The sequence below is a fragment of the Talpa occidentalis genome, unplaced genomic scaffold (genome assembly GCF_014898055.3).
Source record: "Talpa occidentalis isolate TD23 unplaced genomic scaffold, MPIMG_talOcc4v2.1 talOcc4.11, whole genome shotgun sequence".
Lineage (NCBI taxonomy): Eukaryota > Metazoa > Chordata > Mammalia > Eulipotyphla > Talpidae > Talpa > Talpa occidentalis.
In genome coordinates, this window is record NW_023601104.1 from 13,103,052 (window position 1) to 13,120,945 (window position 17,894).

The window sequence follows — 17,894 nt, forward strand, 5'->3', positions numbered from 1 at the left end:
GCAGAAGGTTGCTCATTTCTAAGTTCATGTGTCTCATGTGATGGCAAGGAAGGAAGACAAGCCAACCCAAGGGCGGGAACAGGCCAGAATCCCTCTGGTGTCACTCTGGAGAGAGAGCAATCAAGCAGCACCTTTATATACCAGCCTCTGTGCTGCTTGCTCTAAAATACACCAAGAAATAATAAGCACAGTGTGGGCTCTCAAGGAACTCAAGTTAGAGTTGGAGAAAAGCAGCATTATTTTTACATTATGAAGAGGCTGGACTGGAGTAAGAACTGTGTAAGCAGAGTGCAGACTTCTACATCTACCAGTGCGCCAGGACACAGGGAACTGTTTGCCTATTTGCCTTTGTGTGGGCAAAGGGGTGGGCATCAGAGGCAGCTGCTTGGGTGCCCTGTTTGGGTGCTGGTGGATCCCGTGGGCTCCGTTCACCCTGGAACTGGCTCAAATCTCCAGAGCCCTCAAAGTAGGCATCATATCCTGGGAGATCCCCATGTCATATTAGGTTTCTGCAGGACTGTCCCCACTGCTCTGACATTGCCTCAAATCCTCCTGGCAGTGCCTCCCACTGGCTCAGCACAAAAACTCTGAATGAACCCTGCACCCTCACAGGTCTGTGCTTATTCATACTTTCACCACAAGGGGCCGCTACTTCCCTAGCGAGAGTGAGAGGAGGCGCCTGGGTGGGCAGGCAGGTGGAGAGGGGATGGCATCTGCCCAGGAGAGGGTGGGACACGGATCTTGCCACACCCAATGGGCTGGAGGTCTGTGCACACATTAAGGATGTATTTGTTGGCAAAATCTTTGCGTGAAGGTGAATGTTTTTGGGGTGTGTGTGTGTGTGTGTGCACGCGCGTGCGTGAGTGAGTGTGCAAAAGAGTAGGGTCAGGATAGGAGCTAGTTTAATACAATCATTAGAAATATCTTCCCCCCACCTTGGGTTTGTCCTTCCCCAGAAAGACAGTTACACAAACATTTGAAAACAATTTTTTAAATTGTGATTTTAAAATGATGGCATGCTTTATTTTCTAACATTGGATTGTGTAACATTAGTTTGGGGGTCTGCTCTAGTAAGCTACATGAACTGGAGCCCAAGGCCCGACTGTGTATTTTAAGTCAATTTCTGTGGAACATCCTATTTCATTTGGGTGAAAACATGCATCAACGCTGTTTTAGGAGATTTAGCATTTCCCGAGGGCAAATCTCAAACTTTTCAGCTGCATCTCTCTTTCCCCCTTTGCAGCTTCTGGGGCTGGGTACGGCAGTGCTGAAGCTAACGTGAGGGCCACAGCATTTCAGAATCAGCCCAGACCTGTGCAGTCCCAGCTGCCCACCCAGAGCCACATGTCTCTCTGTCACTGGCTGAGGGGAGCACGCGTGCCCTCTTTTTTTTCGTTCTTTTTTTTTTTTACCTTTTCCTTTCTTCCCAGTTCATGCTGCTTCCCTCTTCATTTACCTTAGTGAAACGAATACCTTTCAGAGGCTAGTCCTTCTCTGTTTTCCTTACAAATTCTCTTTCCTCTAAACCTCAGCCTGTAACATTCTTCACAGCAGCTGAGCCCAGAGGGCTGGGGCTGTGCTGACAGGGGACCTGGGTGCACAGAAGCAGAGGCACAGAGCGGAGCCCATAATCAGGCTGTGGGGAGAGACAGCCCTGGGCCTAAACTGAATGGCATGTACCTGAGTTCCGTCTTGTGAATCTCAGCAATTTTCCTTTCCAGCTTCTCTGAATGTTTAGGGAAAAACTGGAACTTGGAGCTGTAGCCTTCAGGGTGTTTCCCTGGGTCATAATCCCCAATCTCCGCTTGCAAAAGGAAAGTAGAGGCAAACCGTTATGGAGATCATCACTGGCAAAGCAAGAGACTAACACACAGAGCAAAAGCCAAAGCACGTGCCAGGTTTACAAAGAACAGTTGGTTCCAAGCAAGGCTCAGGTGCATGCTTACCTTGCACACCCAGGTGTGCACCCTGGGATGGTATCAACTCTAAGCAGTCAGTGGAGCAGACCCAGTGTTCTGAGGTCACAAGTAAATTTACAATAAAAGAATAGAAGCCTGCAGGGCAGTCCTCACCCATCAGCAGAGGGGACTGAGGGATTTGGGCTTGATCAGGAAGACAGAACCTCTTGGGCATGAGCCAGATGAGAAGTCTATCTTGTTTTAGGGGATCTGCTATGCATAAGGACTGAGCAGCAAATTAATGAAGATGCCATGATCCAAACTCAGAACTCAACTCTCAGTTCAAATCAAATCAAATCATTTGAATAAATACCCGAGGGCTGACCAGGTGGCAGGCCCCTCGGAGAGGACTGTGGAGCGGGAAGACTGACTGTGACCAGCAAGTGTCGTGTTCAGGAGCACCAGGTCCTAGGGCTTCTCGATCTCTTGCTTGGTGTGGGGCAGCCCTCTTCTGCCCTCACACAGAGCGAGCCCGTTCCTAAGGCTGAGATCTTAGATAAGGGAAATTTGGGAGGGCAGTGGCCCGTGGTGCTCTTGATGGCGTGTTCCCAGGTCAGAACCCAGCTTTCTCTGTATCAAGTAGTCCATCAGGAACATGGGATGCTAAGAGGAAATATGATAAGAAATTCTAGATGTTTTGTGGTTGTCCTTTCTGCTTCCCTAGTGAGGAGCCACGACCAGTACAGCTGGGCCTTGAGGGAGGACCAAATGTGCCTTTCTTGCCCAGCTGAATACTGTACTTATGGCACAGATCTACTCATCGCACTTTCCAAGTTACTTGGAAAGTGTATCATTTAGCATGAAACTAAAGGTTTCTTTGGGTGTGAAGTCTGGAGTGACCTCGAGCCATGAAGTCATTTATGATGATTTTATTTGGAAAGCTCCAAGTGGAGAACATGAATGTTGGACATCAAATACTTCTTTAAAGGAGGGGGAAAAAAAAGGAAAAAGAAAACATTCCAATGTGATTGCCAGTATAAAATGGAAGGAGCATCGTTTGGTATCCTAGAGTTGGCAAGCACCTTCTACACTTTCCATTTAGGTGATCTTTAAAACAGGAATCTCAGGAATCAAAGTTGCAATAGGCTGACTTTCACATTCTTAATGCAGCTGTGATACTTCTCTTGCCAGAAGAGCTTTAGTTTCTTATTGGCAAGCACTTCTCAGTTTCTCTTCACAAAGTAGCTGCCTGGAATTCACAGATTTCCAAGTAAGAGTTCAGATTCTTTGAGGGAAATTTCATGAATTTATTGCTGTGGCCCAAAATGATCAAGCCAGTGACAGGTTCAGGCCTGAGGACTAAGAAAAATCTAGAAGTGGCACTTAGGAAACCCTGATAGTTATTGATAGAGAAGGGATCATATATGAACAGTACATTCCTTTTCTGCTAGTCTCCCCCCTCCAGAAAAAGCCAGACTGGGCATCAGCTGGGTACAGACTCAACTCCTATCAGCATGTCAGGAAATATATTACTTGGAAACATTTTTCACTTTGGGCACTGTGAATGGAAAGGTCTCTGAGATAGATACAGGAATTCCAAGATAATTCACATCTTTGAGATTTGCATGAAAGGGAAAAAAAATTTCTAGGTTCAGGGAGTCCAGGCTAAGTCCTCTAAGAGTCAGCTTCAAGTTAGATACTGTTTATATCTAAGAAGTAGTCATCTGTGGTAACGGAAATAATGTACTCAGCACTTAGCATGAAAAGCAAATTTATCCCTGTCAAAAGTCATTACCTTGAAGGATATAAGCTGCTAACAAGGCGGCATCTGATGTTTTACAGAGGAGGCGGCCGTGGTAGAGATCCCTTTTGATCTGTAGAAAGACTAAATACCTGGAGCGAAAACACAGAGGGAACCATAAAGGATTTCTCTGATTGTGTTAAAGACATAAATATGTAATGCAAACCTATAAAATCTTTGCCAGGACCCTTTCACTATATTAAAAAAAAATCTCAAAACCTACCATAGAATAAATATATTTTCTGTTTCCCCAGAGACTCTTTCAAGTACTTTGCCTTGAACTGATTTTTGGTTCAATTCAAAACAACCCATCAGTTTCCTTCTGTAGCTCAAAATAGAAATGGCACTTCATGGGCAAGCACTGTTCCCGCCGTGCTGGGCATTGAGAAGAGCCAGCACCTGTCAATTCAGTGCAGAGACAGAAACCTGTGTTGGTGAGAGCAGGCCTCTGAGGCCTCTCTCACCTCAGACTCTGGCTGATGGGTGGAATGTTAGAGGAATTAGCCCAAGGAATTGGTTGCCCCAGCTGGCCAAGAAAACCTGTCCATTTGTAGATAAGCCTTCAATTATCGCACAGATCAACCAGATCTCTCGGAATTTGAATAAGGCTTGAAGAGGTACCCAGTAAAGGAAGTACAGAAACTTGTGGCTAGTATTTCTTCAAATATAGGATGCTCTCAACTCAGGGGGATAGATAGAAAGAAAACGGCAGCTGGTAGCAGTGACATGTAGTGAGCACTTACCATTTGCCCATGTGGGTGTTGCACCCCTTACATGCACTCTCTCCTTTAATTCTCATGTAACAAATTTGAGACAGACACTGTAATTATCTTTTTTTTTTTTTTAAAATAAAGATACTGAGACTTAAATGTTTTTCTCATGGACACACACCTGGTACGTAGTAGAGTCAGGATTCATATTCAGCCCTGTTTGGCCCTATTTTTAAAAGCTAAGATAATGGAAACAAGCTAAATGCTGAAAAACAGATGACTGTATGGATCAAGAAGATGTGGTAGATATACACAATGGAATACTAGTCAGCAATCAAAAAAAGATAAACTCATGCCATTTGCAGCAACATAGATGAGCTGGAAGGGATCATGCTTAGTGAAATAAGTCAGAAGGAAACTTACAGGTTCACTATAGGAACACAGGGAAATCAAACAAGGGATTAGGAAAAAACAACTTGCAGGCAAACTATAAATGGGAGACATGGGGGGCAGGGGAAGGGATCAAAACAGGGGTGGGAAGAGCACAAGGGACCATGGTGATGGTTCATGGGTGTCTTGGTGGTGGGAATTTTATGGGGATTACACCTGAGAGGAGAATGAATAATGATGTAAAAAAAAAAAAAAAAAAAAAACAAATTCAGCCCTGCTAGACTCCTGAAGTTGGCTCGCAATAAATACACTGTCTTCCCTGCACTGTGACTCCTGAGTAATTCCAGTAACTTGGGTGGTCTCTGATAGAGTAAAACAGAATTGTTGACTTTCCATTTGGAAATATTATTACAAGGAGCAGGTCTTTATGTTCATCAACTTGCAGGTCCACTAAGAGTATCAAACCCCTGAGTTAATCACCTACCACACTGGCTCCTTGGCAAGAGGGTATCTATGGTGGTTTAAAAATACGTCCACAAATTGGGCCTCCCTGGTGGTGCAAGGGGTTGAGCACCGCACTGTGAAGCAATCCACAGCCTCTGCAGCACAAGTTCCATCCCCGGCCAGCCAGGGAGCTACCCACATGGTGCAGCAGACCTCTCCTGTCTTGCCCGCTGCTCCCCTCGGCAGTGTGTTTCGGTCAATCTGCCTGTTCTGCTCCCCACTCTGTCTCTGGTGGACCCTCTCACCCCCTGCATCTCTGGCCTGTGCCCCAGCTCTTGTATGCATGAATAAATACATCTTTAAAAAAATAAAAATAAAATTAAAATACATCCACAAATTATCTGATGCTCCTCATTGCAACTGATAGAGCTTCATTCCCTCCATTTGGGTGTGAACCAGACTTAGTGAATTGCTTCTAACAAAATACAACAGAAGTGATGGTGTCTGACATCCGAGACTGGGTCATAATGACGTTGCAGTTTCTTCCTTGTTCTCTCCTTCTCTTGGATCACTCATTCTGCTCAAGGACAGTGAAGCAGCCCTATAGAAAGTGGCAAGGAAATGAGGCCTTTGCCAACAGCAAGGCATTGGTGTTTCCTGCTAATAGTCATGTGAAAGCACCATCAAGGAAGTGAACCTTCCAGTCAAGTCTTCAGGTGACCACAGCCACAGCCACCTCTTGACTGCAACCCCACGGGAGACCCTGAGCCAAAAACACCCACCTAAGCCGCTGCTGAGTCTGTGATGCACAGAAACTGTGAGATAATGAATGCCGGTTATTTTAAGTGAGACTTTGTGGTGTTTTGTTAGACAGTCATTGATAACTACAGCATTCCTAAGGGAGTAATGAAAATGTGGTAAGATTCCCTTAAAGCCCATCAGTCTGAATCAAAAGGTAATTGGGCCCACGCTGGATAACTAGAGGCTTCCATTGCTTGTTTTCAGACTGAAGAATAAACAGGACTCCATGCCCACTTGATCATGTGAAACTTTCTCAAGTGGGAGAAGACTATGGACAGCACAACCTCTGGGGGTGGTGGGGAAGGGGGCCAGCAGGTGCCTCTGAGTCTTGGGCTTGGTGATTCAAGCAATTTACAGGCAGAAATGAAGGAACAGTCAAACCTTCTTATCTTCTAAGGCCTTTGCCACTCCATATGTGGCCCATAGCTGCACCTGGGAGCTTGCTATAAATGGAGAGCATTAGGCCCATCCTGGACTAGCTCAGTCATTTTAATGAGATCTTTAGAACCTTGGAGCCATTTAATGAGATCTGTATTTGTACATAAATTAAGCTTAAGAAGCACTGTCTTAAGAAAACTCAAAAGCATCCTTCTAATTAATTGCATCAGGATGGTCTGGGAAGGTGAGTACTATAATCTGGAAGTCAGTAAGAATTCCCTTGTCGCTCCATCCCCCACCATGAACCCCACTCAGCCCCCTGAAAAAGACATCATGAACTAAGATGACCCTACCAAATCAAGTTTGTCTTCACAGTTTCCCACAGTGAAATGCCACATGGTTGGGGGGAGGGGTCCAGGCAAGAGTGGGTAAGAAGGAAAGAGGGAGAGAGGGGAAGGAAAGGAGTTACAGAGTCTAATTCTCTTGTTTTATAGCTGAGGAGATAGAAGTCTAGAGAGATACAGTGAATTGTCAGTCTCAAGGCCTCCTGACTCCAGGCCTGCTGCTTTTTCTCCTCCCCATGGAAATTCAGAGAAAGGTCCTAAAAAAGTCAAGAGACTCTTTGCCATCGAGAGAAGTCTCCATCGGAACCAAAGAAGCTATCAGGTTGAGACCAGATTTAAGACAAGCTGTTCCTTGGGACACTTTTTTTTTTAAAAAAAAAACATTACTTACCTCTTTCTGATTTCGATGAGACTTTACTATACCTCCATTTTGTTTTAATGCTAGTGTGGTCTCCAAGGTATTAGCTTTGGCATTGTGTGTCCTGAGATGGGAAGGTGGGGATGAATCCAGATATTTCTAGAAATAAAGGCTTGGAACTCTGGAAAGCCTTGGTGGCTAAAGAGTTTCTTCCAGAAGATTCCTTGCCCTTCACCTTCCTTTCAGATTTTTTGCCCCAGTTTCCTCTATTTTCTACCATCCTTTTTTCCCAACTGTAATCAAGTTTAGAATGTCTTCTTTCACCACCGCATTCTCCTTGAAGTCAGATTTTGTTTCATTTTAATATTCTTCTAGAGATCCTCTATATCCTGTACCTAACTCACCTACTCATCCATCCACCCATTGAGTTCTGGGCACTTACAGTGTGTGCCGGCACTGCCACAGGTGCAGAGAACACAGCAAGGGACAAATCAGTCTCTTCTGGAGCTTACATTCCAGGGGGAAGAGATAACACAATAATAATGATTGACTAAGTGTGTGCTGCTCCACACGCTGTACTATTTAACACTTTCCTCTCATTTAACCCTTTCAAACAACTCTATGAGATAACTACTATGTTTAACTCTGCCTCACAGATGAGGAAAGTGAATGATTAGAAAAATATTGTAGTTTGCCTTGTCACAAACCTAGTTAAAGGACAATCTGGGATTTGAATCCAGGTCTTTTTGATTCCTTGGTTTGGGATTGGCAAAAGATGGCCTGCCACCATAATTTCCAATAAATAAAATTTTATTGGTACACAGCCATGCTCATTCATTTGTGCATCGTCTATGACTGCTTTTGCATGACAATGGCAGAAATCAATAGTTGTGACAGAGACCATATGTCCCACAAGGCTTAAAATAGTTACTGTCTGACCTTTTACGTGAAGAGTTTGCCAACCCATCTTCGTTTAAGGAAGGTTCAAATGATATTCATCAAAGGAATGAGTGACCTAAAAACTCTATTCTCTCAAGCATACATGCATTCATTCTATGAACTTTTTTTTTTTTTTTTTGAGCACCTGCTCAAACATGTGTCAGACAGTTGCTTCCTTGCAAGATAGGGCCCCATTTGCACGCAGTCTCTCCTTCTATTACCTGATCTTTCCAAAGAGTTCATACACCTGCAGTCCCTGTTAAAAGCTAAATCTGGTACCTAATCCCCATTTTCTCTGTCTTGTCTCTAGCTCAGACAAGGAAATCTATTTATTACTTAAAAAAATGACAAAAGAGATTAATCAGGATTTGGCAACTAAATTTATCATCTGGAAAGAGTCCAAGAGATAAATTGAAGCACAGTTCTTTACTCCCTACCTCATCCCCTCCTCTCAGCCCGGCTTTATGGGAATGGCTGAGATGGCAGGGAAATTTAGGACCCATATTGCTAGGAAAAAACACTGACAGCTAAATTAGTTTGGCAGGAAGGTGGAGTGCAGGCTCTGAGCCAGGAATGAATTATGGGTACTGAGTGCAATTGGGGCAGGTACCTACTCTCTTCAGATCAGCCAGGGATGTGAACAGAAAGACTCCGTGACCTCCACAGAATGCCTCAGGGAGGGGAAGGCACAGAGACTCCCAGTCAGGTCCTGGAATCCTGTGGTTCACACTCCTGACGACACTTGGAGGTGGCATTCTAGGGAAGGGAAGCTGCTGAGGTGGACAGTGAGAGGCAAAGAGTAGAGACGCGTGACAGCACAGACTCATATGGAGGGAGGAGGGGCTCACACGCTTGTCAGTGCCCTTGACGTTTGCTGACTTGGTGAAGCGGATGTACTGACCAGGGCCTGGATGATGACCTGGACTGGCTTTCTCTTGCACTGCTCAGAAATTAGCTGCTTAACACTTATGACTTCCTCTCCCTGCCCTTCTATAAGGGAAGATCAAGGTTTTACTTATGTCAAGATTGTATCTTTCTAATATAAAAATTAAGGGTTCCTGTTAGAGAAAGTTCCTGAATCTCTGAGGCAAGACTTTTATCGAGTGAATTTGGCTCAAATATACAAAAGCCCGGGGAAGCTTTGAGGCTCTTATTCATTGACCCTCTTGCAGGATGTCTGCAGGCACAGAGGTTCTTTCTCATCCTCAAGTGGTGCTGGATGAGACAGGGTTCATTCTATGCAGCTGTCTGCCTGCCACAGAACATGATCCCCACAATAAAGAGTTTATCACGGACTTGATCCAGCAGCACACTGGAGTTTACCCACTTGGATTTAAAACCTTCAGTATTTTCCAGCTTATCTTTCAGTGTCATGCTTTGGCATCTCTCAAGTACATTAGGCCACCAGAGTCTATTTTCAGTCCCCAAAATAAGCAGCAACACAGCCCTCTCCAGAACATCCACAGTGGCCACATTATAAGTGATAGGAAAAAGTGCTTTCTGGTTAATTAGTTACTCCAGATCCCTCTGTGGATGACCAGTTTAAGTCTTCATATTTCTTGATGGAAAGAAGCTCATTATGTTCCAGTTCTACTGGGAGAAGGAGCAAAGAAAGCACATGGATGAAATATAGAAGGTTAGTTTAGGGAGTATTCTCTGTCTATAAGAGTTAGGAGCTACTAAACCAGAGGATCTATGAGGTTGTGGGTCTTAGTGGCTCAGGTAAGTGTGTTCAGTCTCACCTGGTTATTTCTTCTTTCAGGGCAGCCGGGTCTGCAGGGTAAAACTTCACACGGAAACACATGGTAAATGGAGGCTGGGCTGCAGAGAAAAAGAGGTGTCCATGAGGGCAGCCCCTCTCCAGAAGGTGACTGGGCTCCCTCCCCATCAAAAGAAAATCCTCCCATGTTTAGGGCCAACTTATACCCAACATAGTGAAAAATTACCAAGATTTACTACAACTTGGAGGACTCACCCCACACACCCTAAGAGGAGGCTTCAGTGTTTTCAGAGAATACTTACACCGCAGTTGCTTCACCACAGACTTCGTAAACTCCAACCAATGCTGAAACAGAGCACACAGAACAAGAAAACCCTAATGAGGAGTGGTGTCAAATATAAATTGTCTCATCCAATTTCAATAACTCGACAGATTGCAGCCCAGGGTGAAAGCAGCCCAGAAGCTTGTGATATGTAGGTTTGGAGAGGAAAGAGTGATATGCTTTTCTAAAGTAAGAGCCCCATGGAGCCAGCTGTGAAGGGGGAAGAGTTCCAGTTTCAGATGCCATTTGTGGGCTTCCTGGCAATGCCCCCTCTTCCAAAACAGGGTGCCAAGTTCTGAGCCATGTTTCTGGCATAGCAGTAGGTACAAGCAACTATACATATGTGTGATGGGGACAAAGCCCCACTTGACTTGACTAGGCAAATCCTGACTTTAATGGGTTGTATGTGTTTGTGCTACCTGTCAACTTTTTTTCTGGCAGGAAGGTGGGGACAGAGGTTATTTGTAGCAGCCCTAGAAAGTACGGACAGGTAAAACATCATATATTGCTTCCTGAGAAGTCAAGGATGGCCTGATGTCTATCCTATTTTTTGTGTGAGTGAGATTAATTGCCCATCCTTGTAATGTAGGATACCTGTGGCATCCAGGGAAGTTTAAAACCTAACTCTCATAACTTACCACAACCAATGTGTAGTGGAGTATCCTCTTTCCCTTGGATCTTCCTAGAGGCAGACATAGTAGCAAAACAATTTTCCCCATGGTATTATGTTTGGGAGAAGGAAGCAATGAGAGACTTCTATATCTTTTCTAGTTCTACAGAACTTTATAAAGCTCATTATTGATATTCTTGCTTTTATGCTAGTCAGGAAACTTGACAATGCACAGAGAGCTAGAACTGCTGTTACTTGGGGTTTGATTATTTTGCAATAACATAAAACTATTCAATACAAGCTGCGCGAGGGCTGAGAGCTAGGTCTGGTTCACTGTTGTTTCACCAGTGCCTTGCCTGATGTCCAGTGAGCAACTGTTGAACGGAAGAAGGAACTGGCGCCACACCTTCCTCTTTTCTGGTTACTTACACTTAGTGTACCATCTTGGCAGAGTCCTCCCTCTGGCAGGAAAGCAGCCAGGGCCATGCAGACGGCATCCTGGCCTCCCTCGATTCCCAGCTCTCACCTTCTGGGCCGGGCCATGGGTCACGCAGCTAATGGACCCACTAAGAGCCAGTTCTTCCGTCAGCTCCACATGGATAATCTGGGCTGACATTTTGCTCTCTTGCTTCCTCTGATCTGAGTTCCCACGAGGCTGGCAACTCATTACAGCCACTCAATGTGGCTAAGAGGTCCTTCTCACATTACACGGCCCACCGCGGCTTGGCTTCACAGGGAAGCAAAGACTAGAGATGAAATTGCACGGAAACGACTGCGGTCCCAGGCTGTGCCTCTGAGGTTGAGGAGGCCTGTCCAGAGCACACTGGGTTGTGTACAGTGAGGAGAAAACAGCAAGTATCTGGGCCTCAGTAAAGAACACACCTAGACATTTAACCACTGGATTAAAATAAATAAACAAAGGAAGATTTAAAACTAAGAGGAATGACGGAGAGATCCATTATTAGCAGAGGACAGATGGAGCTGAATGACAAAAAGGCTAGTCCCCTTGGGAATAGAGAAGACATTAGTTTATAGGCTGGTAAAAGCTCAAGAAAGGAGTGAGGCTGGAAGAGAATTCAAGGGGGTGGAAAGGGAGCAGGAAACTGTCACAGCTTGTCCAAGAAATGTAAAGGGCCAAACAGAAGACTCTTGACAGGATCCCATGAATACAGTGACATCCAGAATTACCTTATGCAGCTGACAAAATCTGGATCCCAGAGTCCCTAGCAAACTGCTAACACCGGGCTGGGAAAAGTGGGGTCAGGAGAAGAGGAAGTGATTCAGAGAGGGGAGTTTCCTCCTGCATTTGGTAAATGGGCCAACATGGCATCATCTTCAGACTCTGAGGGATTGAAAGGGTGCAAAGGCGAGGCTAAAGCTGGCTCAGGACCTGGGCCAGGCACAGGGGAGGGGGAAGAGTAAGGCAGCTTCTCTTGGAGGGGCCCCAGGAAAGTTTGCAGACCCTACTGAGATCCCCCCTCTCTTGAATCCCCCCGCAGTGATGTGGGGATGGACATGAGCACTGGGGCTGGATTCAGAATGCTTGGTGCCCCAGGGAGGGCAATAAATGGCCAACTATACTCATAATCCCAGGAATTTTATTTGCTAGAGCCAATAAAGTCTGGGGAGAGCTAAGAAATGCCCAGAAGAATGAAGGTAGGTAGGCTGACAAAATTTGAGGAGAGCAAGAAGCAGCTAAGGGGGAACTCGTGCCCCAACTTACTGCTGGGGCTGATAACACTACAACCTGGGAGTACAGTAGAAGGGGAGATAACTTAGCAACTGATGCCTGGACTGACAAACTAACATCCTGTGAGTGCCTATGCATTTGCCCCAGGAAGGGATGGCGTGAGCAGCCTCCTACATCCAATTTTAAGCCAAGAGCCCCCTGTCTTTTCTCACTGTTGTTCTTCCCTGGACTGTCTGCCCGGGGCCTCTCCCTGGAAGAACTTTCATTCTGTCTCTGAATAAACTTTGCTTTTGCTTCTGTTAATGATGTGACTTTGAAATCCTTCATGGCCAGAGTCAAAGACTAAGAACCCCAAATCTAGAAACAGGGGAGCCAGGAGCTTAACCTCCTCCATCTCTACCATCAATCAGTAGATCTAGGACAGTTTTCTACAGATTCACCTTCCCTCAACTCTCAAGTATCCTCTCAAGCCTCCTTGTTCTTCTTAACCTCACAATAACCCCTCAGTCAACTTTAGAGTCGATCAGGTATGAATGCAGTAGTGAACCTTAGAAACTACCAAGGCTCTGGAGTCAGGCATGAGCTGGAGGCTAACTTTGCCGCTTACCTTGTGTAAGTTAATGAACTTATCCGAGATTTCCTTTACTCATCTGGAGGATGGGTATTATTATTGTGGATATGTATCTCATTTGTGGTAAGGATTAAATAATTTAGGCATACAGTTGCTCTTCAGAGCCTATAAATTACATGTGCGGCTCGCAGCGTAGTGCTCAGTAGCCACTGGCTGATTTAGGCTTGTGCTTCAGTGCAGAGCCGGGCACACGGCAGCCAGGACATAAATGTTCATTTCTCCTTTTCCTCACTTCCTTCTGCTTTTAATCTTTGTGGATTAAAGTACTTTAAATCCACATGCTGTCTTGTTCTTCTCAAGTACATTCTGACCAAAAAATAATGAACAGGATACATTTTGCCCTTTTCAGATAAGTCTTCCTTCACAAGGGGAAAGAGCTGAGATCCCAACCTCTCTCCCCCCAAAAAACAAATAGCATCAACCAAAAAACTCTTTGTGAAAAGTCCATCATTCCAAGAGTGAATGGAACCTAAAGCGTGTGAGTCACGGCACTATGAGTTCATAGGTCTTATACTTTGGTCCAGAGTTAAGGATAGTATTTATGTTAAGAGAGTAGTACCTTTAGAGGGTGAAGGGCTGACCCAGACACTAGTTCCCAAACACTAATGATGCTCAAAATTCTGCTGAGCCAGGAGGAATGAAATCTGTCACTAAAATGGGACAGGGCTTGTCAAAGGAAGTGGGTGATATAGTCCTTTTCTTTCCTAAGCTTCTAAGTTTGACACTGAACCCTAAATGTGACCTGGAGACATGGTGGCTCAGAGCATGAAAGAACAAATCAACACTTGACTGTCATGATGAAGGGCCTGGACCCTGCTGGGCAGCTGTGCCCTCTGGGGCTTTAAGGACCCCGGTGACAACAGACATGAAGCCCACACTGGGAGCCGTGAGGAAAGTCAGTGAACTCAGGAAAGGGGGGCCCTCTGGGATTTGTGGGGATATTTTTGGAGGGAGCAGGTGGTGGATAGGAGTACAGGGAAGGGAGGTATTGAGGGGTGAATGCTTCTTCACACTTGCCTTCTTTGATGGGATGCCAGGGAGTACATAGACCTACAGGCAGCAAAGCTGATGAACAGCAGTTATAGAAACTGCAGGTGTGTGCGGGCTGAACAAAGCAAGGGAAGAACTTTGGCACTGTAAACCACTGACACCTCATTATTCCTTTAGTAAATATTTATTGAACATCCACTACATTCTAGGCCCTGTGCTAGTTCCATGCATTATAGTGATGAATGGGATAAAGTCCATGCCTTCATGGAATTAACATTTTGTGGGGAATATAAGTAAATAAACAGACAATTACCACATGGTGCAATTAGTGCCATGACAGGGGTAGTATAGAGCACCTGGAGTACAGGAGGGGCCCTTCATGCAGAGTGGGGCCTTGGGAAAACTTCCTGGAAGAAGCAAGAGTCTAAACTGAGACGACATGTAAGACTACGTATGAGGAGGAGTTAGCCACGAGAGTGTGTGCAGTATGGATTAGCAAGGAAATGTTCCAGGCAGGGAGAGCTGTGTAGGTGAAAGCTCTGAAATGAGAGAAGGCTGGCATGTCTAGAGAACTGGAGTACTCTCTAGGTCACAGCAGGGAGGAGCCAGGTCAGGGGAGACCAAGGTAGAGAGGTATGCAGGGGTCCGGTGATAATGAACTTGTGCCTATGTCTGTCTAGAACATCACAGTCTTTGTCAATGACCTGTGTCAATGTCAAATCACAGAGATACCCATGCTGTTCTAGTAGAACAAGAATTGCAAACTTGCAAGGCGCCAAAAGGCCTGCATCAAGATGACTCTAGCTCTGGCGTGCCAGACAGGGATGGCGAGGTCCCCAAGCAGAACAATGTGGTTCAGCCTGCTGACTAGAGCTTGGGCAGCAGAGGCTCAGCCAGTGACCTGGGCTTTGACTTCAGCACAAGCACAGCTCTGCCCCCAACTGAGCAACTTTGGGCTGCTGTTTCAGCATTTGTGAGAGGATACGTGAGCTCTGTCAAGGTGCCTTCCAGATCTAATAATGTGATTTGAAGGGATGTCACCACACTGCAGTGTCAGGTTGGTCCCTGACTCCTAAGGCCAAACTCTGTATAGGCACGACAGTTAAAAGCTTCAGGCTTGAATGACCCTGTCCTCCACTTCATGTTTTGAATATTCACTTACCCGCTGCTTATCTGGGTCCACAAAGCGGATCCCAAAATAGTCTTTCTCAAGTAGGTTCAGGTGGTGGCAAAGAAGGTCAAACAGGTACTGGCCCTTGGCATCTCTCTGCAAAGAAAGCAAGCTCCGTTGAGAAATGAGCGCACATCTGTAGCACAACTGTTTGGTAGTCATTAAACATCATTTCTAACTGTTGCAGGAAGATAGGAAACAGGCTCATGTCCACAACTGTGTCCTTCATATTGTGATGCATTAGTCAGTCACTGGAATTCTGAGACTTTCAGCTTTTGGAAGGAGCCCAAGAACCCTTCCCGCCATAAAGATGTTAGAGCAGTTGGAGTCAAGTCAGGTAACACCAGTTCCAGTCTCCACTGCACAGAGCTTTCCTAACTGCTGGGAGGAGGGAATGTCAGCATGGAATATGCTGTGTCCTGCAGGCTCTGCCTCACATCCACCCACTTCTCTCCATCACCATTACCAACCCCACAGGTCATGCCACCACTTCTCGGCTGGACCATCGCTAGCGCCGTCTAAATGGTTCTGTGCTGCTGTTCTTGCCCTGTCTCCATGCAGCAAACAGGGTAGCCATAATTTAGACATGATGTCTTTTTACTGAATAGGTAAAACAGGCACATGGTAAGATATTCTAATATACAAAAGGCTATATACTAGGAAGAGTTAGTCTCTGAGAAAAATATGTATTTGGTCACTTAGATGACCAAGATCTAATTCTTATATAGGTATACCTGCATGCACAGTTCCAGGATTACAGCTCCCAAGTGTCTAGGCATTTCTTAAGTGTTGAGAGGGATAGAGGTGTCTTTTGTTATATGAATGTGGTGACTTTTGAACGTGCCTAAGGAAGGGGACTGGTTGCCAGGAGAAGCTACCATGTGATTAAAGGGTTTGAACTCTAGCCCCCACCTCCAGGTCTCCAGGGAAGGAAGAATGTGGTTGGGGGTAGAGATTAGTTCAAAATCAATGGCCTATGAGTTCATCAATGGTGCTGATGTAATGAAGCTTCCATGACCCTCAGAAGGAGCTTAGAGAACAATGTACTTCCAATGGCTACCTTGCTGGACCCCAAGCTCCTCACCCTATGTCTCTCTTCATTTAGTAGTTGAGTCATATAATTTAGTGTCCTTTGTAATAAGTTGGTAACCTAGTGAATTTTTATGTGATCCGCTGAAGCAAATTAAGTGAACCTGAGGAGGGGGCCCCAAAAGTCTCTGATTTACGGCTAGTTGACAAGAAGCACAGACAAATAAGCTGTAACTGGCACTTAAACTCCAAAGAGTTAAAAGTTATAGGAACCTCCAATATGTAGCTGGTTGCTCAGAAATACAGGTAACAAGCAGGCTTGGGCCTGCATCTGAAGAATGGTGGGAGATGCTGGAGGCTGAGCTCTTTTACTGTGGAATCTGGTATTATTTCTGGGTAGACAGTGTCAGAATTGAGTTCTCTCTCACCCCGCTGGTGTCCCAGAATTGCTCATTGGTACGGAGAGACCTCCACAAATACTCATTGGAATTGGCTCCAGAAACCTAGCCACCCTCCTACGCTAGCCACCCTGTGCCTCCATTCTCTCCAGAAGCAAAGTGTTAGAGATTCCTGAGTGGTATTTCATACAGGCAAGCAAACACAAACACAAACACACAAACACACACACACACACAAACACACACACACACCCCACACCCCACCCCACCCTTTTTAAAATACACTGGCAGAAGATTTTATACTGTATCTGTTTCTTGGTTTTTTTTCCTTCTTACCTAAAGAATCATGTGGCTTCTTCTACAGCTGCACGTTTAGATATGTCTCACGGCTTTTAACTGCTGCATACTATGGGAATGAACCTAAATTTATTTACCCAACTCGATATTGATGGAATTTGTTTTTAATCTGCTATTACAAACAACGCAGCAGTGAGCACACAGTGATCTTTAATTACATCACTGCTCCTGCTTAACACTGTCAGTGGCTTCCTGTTGCTCTCAGAATAAAATCCAAACTGCGATCATGGCCTCCAAGGCCCTACACAACCTGGCACATGTCTTGTCTCTGAACTCATCCCAGGCCATTCTCCTTCCTACACTCCAGTCGGCCTCTATTCGTGAATGTGCCAGAGCTTTCCTGCCTCTGCGTCGCTGTATTCCGTGCCCTGGGATGCTCTTTTTCCAGCTCTCCCTGTGGCCACTCCTCTCTGTGAGGGCTCAGTTCAACTACCTTCTCTGAACAGCACCTCTCAGTATCTCTTTCATTTACTCTATTTCCTTCACAATCCTTATTATAATCTAATTATCTTGTTGACTTGTTTCTTATTTATTGTCTGCTGCTCTCCTTTTCTAGACTATAATTTTCATGAAGGCAGAAACCATCTTCCAGAACTTAGCACATGGGCAGGTGGGTCCTCAATAATCTTTTGCAGAATAAATAACTGAACAGAAGGTAGGGTGCTGGCTAGAAAGTATCACAAAATGTAAAGAATTGAGGCAATTTTAAATTTATAACCTTCCCTTCAGGGACATGCCTGGGTATTTGGGATGAGCTGGGAAGAGAATGGCTTGCAGGAAACTATCAGAATACCTGGACCCTGCAAAACATCCACCTCTGGGCCTTGTTTTTAGCTCTACTAGGATGATTATTTCTGGTGATCATTTTTTGGGAGCAGAGGACACATGGGTCTGTGTCAGATTCTGCATCCAA

The 17,894-nt window shown here is 45.2% G+C and overlaps 1 protein-coding gene across 11 annotated transcripts in view; it reads right to left on the reverse strand.

The window, feature by feature from the left end:
- The window catches only part of FRMD5 (FERM domain containing 5), a 348,168-nt gene that overhangs the window by 28,710 nt on the left and 301,564 nt on the right, over positions 1 to 17,894 (reverse strand). For 10 of the 11 annotated variants that reach the window (XM_054701129.1, XM_054701131.1, XM_054701125.1 and 7 more), the window contains exons 2-6: positions 15,189 to 15,293; positions 10,086 to 10,128; positions 9,806 to 9,884; positions 3,694 to 3,791; positions 1,681 to 1,804 (exon numbers count right to left, since the gene is read on the reverse strand). In XM_054701129.1, coding sequence (XP_054557104.1) covers positions 1,681 to 1,804; positions 3,694 to 3,791; positions 9,806 to 9,884; positions 10,086 to 10,128; positions 15,189 to 15,293 — 449 coding nt within the window. Of the gene's footprint in view, positions 1 to 1,680; positions 1,805 to 3,693; positions 3,792 to 9,805; positions 9,885 to 10,085; positions 10,129 to 15,188; positions 15,294 to 15,931; positions 16,117 to 17,894 lie in introns of those variants that run through there. The other variant, XM_037502377.2, reaches the window with a different exon arrangement.